Source organism: Drosophila pseudoobscura, chromosome X, assembly GCF_009870125.1.
Source record: "Drosophila pseudoobscura strain MV-25-SWS-2005 chromosome X, UCI_Dpse_MV25, whole genome shotgun sequence".
In the NCBI taxonomy this organism is placed as follows: domain Eukaryota; kingdom Metazoa; phylum Arthropoda; class Insecta; order Diptera; family Drosophilidae; genus Drosophila; species Drosophila pseudoobscura.
Genome location: NC_046683.1, coordinates 9,713,313 through 9,722,544, shown reverse-complemented (window position 1 = coordinate 9,722,544; position 9,232 = coordinate 9,713,313). Strand labels below are relative to the sequence as shown.

The window sequence follows — 9,232 nt, the reverse complement described above, 5'->3', positions numbered from 1 at the left end:
GCTGCACTATCTTTATTATCCCAGAGATAGTTTGAGTTGCGTATCATAAATCCAGCGCCACCAGCAAATTTCTCATACGTTAAATATTTACGGCAGTAATTTGCGGCGAGCACTTTGCACCACAAAATGCGTCACTCAGCCTCGAAAAGCGAAACAGTTTTCGCGTTTTCGCGTTTTAGTTTCGGGTTAACAGTGATTCTAGACTTTCGTTTGGGGCACAAATGCGATTGACTCACTCGGCAGTCATTTGGAGCGATTACGACTTGGTTTTGGCCATTAATGGCACTCGCTTCAAGGGGAGCTAAGGGTATATTTTTGGAGATATGTATGGGTTATAGAGCGACCCAAAGCACATGCTTTGGGACTTCAAACAAACTTGAAATCGCATCTATTTTCCTTGATCTTTGCTTTGCAAACAAATTGCAAAATCTAAAACAAAGTCATCGTGAACCCAATTATCGCATGAAATATTGAACAATTACGGTTGGAAAGGTATTGGATCGTTCGGTCTTATCAAGTGGAACCGCGATGGCATAAAAAGTCGCTTCCTTTTGGCCTAGCAAATCAGAATGAAATGTGAACTTCTAATAAATAGTCGCCACTCATCGTGATAGTGGATCGTACTGATACTCGGGAAACACACTCACAATTTGTATGACAAAAATTCTTATAAATTATAACACACCCATGCTGGCAATGCAAATCGATTGAGATCTCAATGGAATTCGACAACAAGTGCCCTACGAAAAATGATCCAGCAAGAACGACAAGTGGAACCGGCTCTGAAGATTCTTCCCATTGAAAGGAGTACAATCCTTAACAGATTCTCCACAAGCATTGATCCTTCTTCATAATTGAATTGAATGACTTATTCAGTGTTGAACAGTGTTTCGATGTGTGTTTGATTATCCTTGCCAAGGGATTGGATATCACCCCAAGACCTCATCGGTGGAGTTCTGCACAATTCTGCCTGCCCCTCGAAAGAATGCCCGCTTAATGAAATTCCCTTTCAGCATGGTATCGACGACCACATCCACATCCACTCTGATCGGGTCGGGTCGGGTATATCTCAATGTACACAGCCGAGAACAGAACGGGGCAAGACAATCCAATTTGGCCAAGCATTTATGCAAATATCTTGAACTGCAACAACATGTTTGTGGTGTCCAAACATCGCCAGGGCCTGTTGCTGTCTTTAGCGCTATGGCATGGACATATTTGCGGTTAGTTTATTGACCGACTTCAGGCCCAGCACAGCACAGCCGGCACATAGCCAGGGAGAGAGAAAGAGCATTTACTGGTTAACTGGTAACCGGTTCCCACCCAGCACCACTCTGTCCCTCTCTCACACTCAGAGATATTCCTCCAGCCCATTCGATCTGGGGACTGACTGCGGCTGACGCTGACACTAGAGGTGGAGGTGGAGGTGGAGTTGGAGGGTGGCCAGGCCACAGGGCGCTGGAGCTGGGGCTGGGGCTGGAGCTGTGCCTCTCTCAAGCTAATTTCGCCACATTGTCACATACTTTGCTCAACCGCCAACTGAAGAAGGGGTCTCCAGCTGCACGCCCCACGACCGGCCCCATGCTATCCAATTACCAGCGATGGCATGACACATCATCGCCTTGGAGCCAACGGGGGACAGTCCATATCAAAGCGATTATCAATGGCAAAATATATGTACACCAAAACTTGGATCACTTCAAAGCCCACTCCACAAAATGGCACGGCACTGATTCTTTAGAGATTACTTGGAGCACCCCAACTGGTGAAATTCGAAGAAAATTGTATCTCGCTTTTAGCAACAGATAAGTCTCAATTAATGAACTTCTTGTTCATTCAGAGAACACTCTACCAGAGGGCGCTACCATTTCTAGAAGAATTTTGTTGAGCATTTCATGCCTCAAGTTTGCCTGCACAATTTCTTTTCCGATAATTAGGAAATTGTTTGATTGATGGTGGAAAAATAATTTCGATGATGATATACGTGAAGAAATATGTGCAAATACCCTGGTACTATAAGGTGTCGTTGTTCCTTGAATCTGGACGAAAATGTGCATCTGAAATATAACTAGGTTTAAGGATGTTGTTTATCTTTTGAGGCTGTACTCACCCCAACGATCCAAGCGGAGTCCAAAGAGCATAAGAGATGGTCTTTTGGTGATGCAGAATATAATGTAATACCTGAAAGGCTGTACAATATGTAGATGTTGATTACATTTTCCCATTCTTTGGGTTATAAGAATGACAAGCCATCGAATCTAAGATCTTTTTGATATACGTGAAGAAAAATGTGCAAATACCCTGGTATAAGGTGTTTTTGTTCCTTGAATCTGGATGTGCATCTGAAATATAAATAGGTTTAAGGATGTTGTTCATCTTTCGAGGCTCTACTCACCCAAGCGATTCAAGTTGAGTCCAAAGAGCATAGGAGATGGTCTTTTGGTGATGCAGAATATAATGTAATACCTGAAAGGCTGTACAATATGTAGATGTTGATTACATTTTCCCATTCTTTGGGTTATAAGAATGACAAGCAATCGGATCTTAGATCTTTTCTCCAGTAAAACCCACTACCCTGAACAATCCAGTATACCCCTTGAGTGGATATTTTTCAAATTTGCAGAATCAGTGAAAAGGCGTTTGGATTATTTTTTGGCTTTTTGCTGGCAGCTTATGCATATTTATAACAATTATCAATAGTTAATACAAATAATTAGCTACACTCAATTATTATATACACAATGTACACGCTGACTATAATTTACATTAAAACATATAATAATAAGCATAATAAAAAAAAAAACATCTTTTGGGGGGGAGGGTGGAAACATTTCGCTAGCTAGACTTATGGCTGAATGGATTTGGGGAATGGGGAATCCCCTCGATGCTGTTTCAGTTGACCGATTTGACGGGCGGCGATTTGCGGGTGCGGGCGCGGATGAAGTCCTCCAGATACCAGCCCGCGATGGCCATCACACAGAGGGCATTCAGGCAGTTGAGGGTAAAGGCATAGCTGGTGTGGTCCCGCACCAGACCTGGAACGAAAGCAAACACACTCAGATTGTTGGGTAAGGCAATTGTGGCAAAGAAATATCCGTCTCACCTATGAGTGGGCCGAAGGCCATGGAGAAGGTGCCGGACATCAGCAGCTGAAGTCCTGCGGCGGCTGGCAGACGCTTCAGTGGCACATATCCCGGTATGATCAGCGACCAGAAGACCGTGCGGAAGGCCTTGTTGAGGCCAAGAAACAGAAAGATCCCGACCATCGCATAGAAGTTGGAGGTCATCGACAGGAACACCCGGCCCAGGCACATGCCCAGGATGCCCACCACAAAGAAGGTTCGATTGCTCAGATTGATCTTGGCGGTGATCAGTGGAATGAGGAAGCGGACGACCAGATCGAAGAAGCCCAGCGTGGACATGGCCAGGGCTATCTGGTCGCCCTGGAAGCCCAGATCGTTCAGAATGAATGGCGTGAGGATGGCAAAGTTGATCTCCACAAAGTTGATCAGCGTGATGCCCACGGCCAGGTTCACGTAGGTGAAGTCCCGCAGCAGATCCAGGTCGAAGAATATGACCACCTTCATGTAGAAGGGCAGCTTCTTGCGCCGCTCACGCTCTATCTCGTCCTCCAGCTCCTGCTTGTCCCTGTCTGTCAGCTTGAGGGAGACCACTTCCGCCTCGGATTCCGAGTCGTAGCCTGGCCTCTTCCCCGCCACCGTCACCGCCACCGCCACCTCCTCCTCCTCCTTGATGCTGTGGCTCACGGAGATGCTGCGCTGCTGGCGGGAGGGCAGGTCCTTGCCTTCGCCCCGGCTATTCAGACGCTTCAGCTCCACGTGACCGCTGTGCTCGGACTTCTCCCAGGTGTTGAGGCGGTTCCGGGTGCCGCTGCTGTTCAGCGAGGCCCTGGACCCATACCAGCCATCGTTGGCCCGCGGCAGGACAGGTGTCTCCGGCTCCACCACATGCTTGATGATGTCCTCATCCTGGTCCTCCCGCTCGGCCAGCCCCTGCGGCTGCTGCAGCGCCTCGGCATCCTTGTCCCGCTTCACCACATGCCACTTCACCGGCTGATAGATCAGCGAACAGGCGATCGTGTGCAGCGAGGCGCCGGCGAACAGCAGCGTCGTGCCCTGCACCCCGAACACCTGCAGCATGTAGGTGGCAAAGTAGGGGCACACGATGGGCCCCAGGCCTGCCACCCCGAACTGGTACGCGGTGGCCGTGCGGCGCTTCACCTTGAAGTACGTGTTCACCGCCAGCGAGGAGGCGGACACCGTCAGGCCACGCCCGAACCCATAGATGATCGAGAAGCTCAGCAGGTAGACGGTGAAGGTGTCGGCGAACACCATCCAGAAGAGCCCCAAGAAGGTCAGCACTGACCCGACCAGGGCCACCACGCGGTATGTGTAGCGCCGGAACAGCGGCCCATTCAAGAGGCCTGCAAGAGAAGGATTACATGATTATAATAGTGGTTCCATTTGATATTCGGACTTATAAGCCAATAAGGAAGTCATTTCAAGCTATTTCTTAATGAAAGTAATGAAGATAATCCAAAGATTTATCTTTTATTTCAAGCAAACTGTTTTCAACGTTCCGGAACGTTGTGAGTCGCGGCAAGGGCCGAAGCTGTACCTTTACACCCACTACTCAGTCAGTATAAACATTTGTATATAATCGTATAATTTAAAATACAATATATGATTTGTATATATATATAATCAGTAAATCAGTTCGTCCCGAAAGACATAGAGAGTGAGAGGCGGAAAATGCGGCAATCATCGGCTCTGATACCAATTTGTGGGCATATATATTTCACATAGAAGTTCTAGAACATAGCTACGTCAAAAGTCTAATGAAGTTTTAACGTCTTTCTGCGAGAGAGTATTAATCGTTGGAGGGTTTACAAAGAGCTCAGAGCTTTTTGTGTCCTCTTCAGACTTTTTCAGTAGGCATAATCATTCCAATTCGATATGTGATTCAATTCGTTCACAAAATATCCATCAAGCATCAAAGCACGCCCCCACTCACCCGTAAATGCAGAGACAGCAATCTGTGTATTGATGATGGTGGTTAGCTCCGAGTTGCTGATCCCCAGATTGCTCATACGAGTGCGGAACAGGATGCCGAACTGCTGGGCCAGGGCGAATGTCACCAGCTAGAGGGTCGAACAGAAAATGGATCAGTATCAGTATGGGTGCAAGTTGGAAGTATGGAAGAACGGAGAGCACTCACGATATTCAGGCCACTGGCGATGGCCACCAGCCAGCCCCAGCCGCCATCGGGCGCCACAAAATCATCGCCCAGATCGCTCTTGTCGCGACGCTTCTTTTTTGTTTTTGCTGGCACTATCTTGGCCTGGCCAGAACCATTCTGTTGCCGCTGCTGCTGCCGCTGCTGCTGCTGCGGGTGGAGCAGCTGTTGCTCTGCTGTCGGCTGGTCCTCGGGCAATCGTAGTCTGGATGCCTCATTGTTGTTGTTGTTATTGTTTTTGTTGTTGTGCTGATGATGCCCATTATCAGTCATCTTGGAAATGCGGTCTGTTGTGGGATCGGGTTAGGACTGGGACTCGGACTGGGACTGGGACTGTGACTGGCACTGGGACTGGGAGTGGCACTGGCTGTAGTCTGATTGTTGCATCACTGGATGGGTACTACTGCTACAATACGCCTCGCCTATCGGGTAGAAAACCAAATCGAAATGCGTCATTGGATATTCAAGAAGAGTCTTTCGAGAGCTATTCATCCACACATTCAGCACTCCAGCAAATTCAACATTCAATCAAATCAAAGCAAAGAAGTTCTTAATTAAGCAGTTTCATTTTGAGATAAGCTCGAAATCAATGTTATAAAAATTTATACAATTTTCTATTACTATATATGTATTTATACAATTGATAAGACAGTTCAAAGAAATAATTATATAAGCACCGATTAGAGCGGAAACAAAGATTTTTCGAAGCAAAGATCAATGGGAACTGTTTTTGTTTTTATACGAATTCTATGGAGGGATCATAGAATTGAAAAGAACTTTGGATGGTGGGTATGTTACTTGAACTTCTCGTTCTATTTTTCAATCACTTTAACTTCGGGAACCCACATATTACTTTAAAGCTTCACTTGAAACGATTTCGAACTCTTTATCAGTACTATCATTGAAGTCCCATAGATCTTCCCCTTCGATATGCACAAGTTCACTCTTCGATCGACAATGCAAAACTGAATGAATGGCCCTTTACTCATTCGAACCGAAAGCCACTATATCTAACTAAACTCTGGAAATATTCGTTGTGATCCGATAACCGTTTATGGATCAGACTGAGCGTTTTTGTTGGTTTATCACAGCCGGTCGCGATCTACCGCCCTTCCGTTCCCCAAAAGGTAACTCTCACTCTTTTTGCTCCGATTAAGGTAGATATTTTTGACCTGGAAACGTGACGGCTACCAACAAGTCAAAAACTAAATAAATAATACATATTTAACACCCATTATATAAAGAAAGAAAATAACAAACGTCAATGGATTTCGATTGTGAGAGCGCCACGGTCTGTCGCGGATTTTTTGAGTGAGAAGCGGCGTTGGGCGATACGAGCTCCGAGAGTTACGAGAGTTACGATTATTAGTATTATTTTCTTTTCGGAATGAATCCCGTAACCGAGAGTTTTGCTGACCAGCAACCCAGCAAGCAAGATCTGAACTGAAATGAACTCAAATGAGCTCTCGGCTGAAAATGCCGATCGAAAGGCGGGCGGCAGGGCAAAGAAAGATATCAGCCTTGAGTTTTATGAGATCATTGGATTGATTTGGAGGGAAGTGTGTGTCGGAGAGGGGGGAGTCGGAGTCTACACTTGATAAGGATAGCGTTTTATATCCAACACGAGGTGAGAGTGAAGCGGATGTCGATTGCTTCCTTACTTGCTTCCATTATCGGAGCGGAGCGGACTGACCAAAATACCGACTGACTGACCATATGAGGCGTCTACATACATGTCTGTATGTCTGTATGTATGTGGCAGAAAATGATAAGATTCGCGGTGCGGAACGGCAAAGTTCGCTTCTATTTGCACTCCGAGACGGGGGGTACAGGGGGCTGGCTAATTGTGTGTGTACTAAAGGTCGGTCTGGGGAGGACTGGGACTGGGGACCGGGGACTGCCATTAAACTGCTGCTCAAATATCAATTTTACAGCCTCTTAATTGTCCGGCAATCAATAAACGACTGAAAAGCCATCCAATACTATATATATGTATGCTAAATACTCGTGGATACAGTGGGTGCGGGAAGACTTCTCACTCGCTTATCAGTTCTGGTGGTGGGCTTGGGTTTCGTTCTGCTCGATAGGAATAGTGCCATATAATTGGGGCTAATTAACCTTAAGCCTCTTGTTTTGTTATCACAATGTGACAAGCGAAAATGTGAATGTGAACATATGTACATACGCATGGATATGGCTGTGGAATATTTCAGTGCCATTCCATCCATCGATCTATCGATCGATCAGTGAAGCACATGTCTCCTTACAACACATGTGATGATTTTGACACACTTTTTATGGTTAACATTGTTATTGGTAGCATAAAAACAATATCTTTTACATAGAAATTGAATTGAAACTTTGATCAACAGCCGTTTCCTGATCACAAGGAAGTTTGATAAGCAGGGACATGTATTAAATATAAAGAATCATTCAAGATAAGAGTTAACTTCTTTTGGAAATGCGTCCACAGCAAAAGATCGACAGCAAAACTTTTATGTGACGGCTTGAAGTGCTTGATTAACGGCCATCGTCAGGCGTTATTAAATCTTTGTTGTAGACGTCTAAAGCTAAAAACAAACATTTTTATAATTAGAGCTATCCGCAGTATATGACGTCTGCCCCTCTCTGCCGGCTACCATATTTCGCACTCCATAAAGAGGTATTTGCACGGCAAACAACAAAACGCGAACGATACGAGGAGACGCGAGGCGAGGCGAGAGCTGATGATCATGAGGAGGTGGTTGTGGTTGTGGATATTGTGGGCAAACAACTTGTGGCAGCCACTGTGCCACGGCACCTCTGACTGGGGAGTTCTGTAAACTGTAATCTCTATGTCTCTGTCTCTGCCCTCCTGTGGAGGAGACTTTGATTGATTGAATGCCAGTCGAACGGCTGAAGGTGAGCATAACGTATGCACTGACACTACTATTACTATTACTATTACTCCTAGACACATTTAGATATTGAGTTGTTGACTACAGTGGTAGTCCTCGTAGGAGTTCTTTATTCCCTACACTTCTCTTCGTTATCTGCCGTACCCCAATAGGTTGAATATCTTATAGACCGTGAGGGTACCTATAGAACTTCTTCCTCAACAAAACACTTTCTTAGGAGCACCCAAGCGAGCTTTCACTGTAGCATGTACATCTGTATTAAGTGCAGATTATCTATAGATCTCATTCGAATGTTTCGCTTGTTTCAGCACGTGTCGCCCGAGGAAAGCGCGCGCTTATTTAGTTGTTTTTGTGTTAATTGCTACTAAATTAAAATACAAATTTTAACACACACGCACGCAGACACACACATTTAAATTAAATATATATATATATATATGTATATGTATAGCTAAGGCCGTACGTTTTTATTTTTGTAAAACGATTCTTTCTGTTTTGTCTCTTGACTTTTCCACTGCTGCTGTTTTTTGTTTGTTACTCGCGCTCTCTGACGTTTAGAATATTGTAAAATGTTGAAGAAGAAAAAAAAACAATAACAAAAACAAAAACAAACAAGAAGAGAGTGTGTTAAGAGAGAAGTAAATAGAATTTCAGCATTCAACAGGCGGCGACGACTTCGACTTGACTCGACTTTTCCGTTACGTTCACCAGCGCCAACTGAACTGAATGATTTTGTGAATTATAGTATTAAACACCAGAATACAAACGAAACTCTCTCAAACACACACACACACACACACACACACACGTGCCTGCCTGTATGTATGGACGGGACGGGACGGGACGGCCCCTTTGGGTGACACTGTGGTACACAAAAATACACTTACAGGTGCCGGGTGCCGTGTGCCGGGTGCCGTGTGCCGGGTGCCGGTGCGATATTTATTTTTCATACACGGACACTGACTGAAGCTCCCTCTCGTTGTCCAAGTGTGCGTGTTATTTTGGGTCTTTTGGATTCTTCGCCGCAGTCGCCGCTACTTTTGGATACGCCTGGATACCCTTTTTGCTGCAGAGTACCC

General features: G+C 45.4%; 1 protein-coding gene across 3 annotated transcripts; it reads right to left on the bottom strand.

Annotated features, from left to right (window-relative positions):
• Positions 1 to 2,645: 2,645 nt before the first annotated feature.
• LOC6901623 (uncharacterized) lies at positions 2,646 to 8,899 on the bottom strand. 3 transcript variants are annotated; one of them, XM_015186415.2, is made up of 5 exons: positions 8,617 to 8,899; positions 5,239 to 5,678; positions 5,035 to 5,161; positions 3,104 to 4,444; positions 2,646 to 3,035 (listed from the first exon to the last, which is right to left on the bottom strand). In XM_015186415.2, exons 2-5 carry the CDS (start codon positions 5,527 to 5,529, stop codon positions 2,893 to 2,895), a joined length of 1,902 nt encoding a protein of 633 aa, XP_015041901.2. In that variant the 5' UTR covers positions 5,530 to 5,678; positions 8,617 to 8,899; the 3' UTR covers positions 2,646 to 2,892. The 3 variants fall into 3 exon arrangements, with proteins under 3 accessions (XP_015041901.2, XP_002134293.2, XP_033239013.1); XM_002134257.3 differs by lacking the exon at positions 8,617 to 8,899 and adding an exon at positions 6,517 to 6,816; XM_033383122.1 differs by lacking the exon at positions 8,617 to 8,899 and adding an exon at positions 6,110 to 6,335.
• Positions 8,900 to 9,232: the final 333 nt, after the last annotated feature.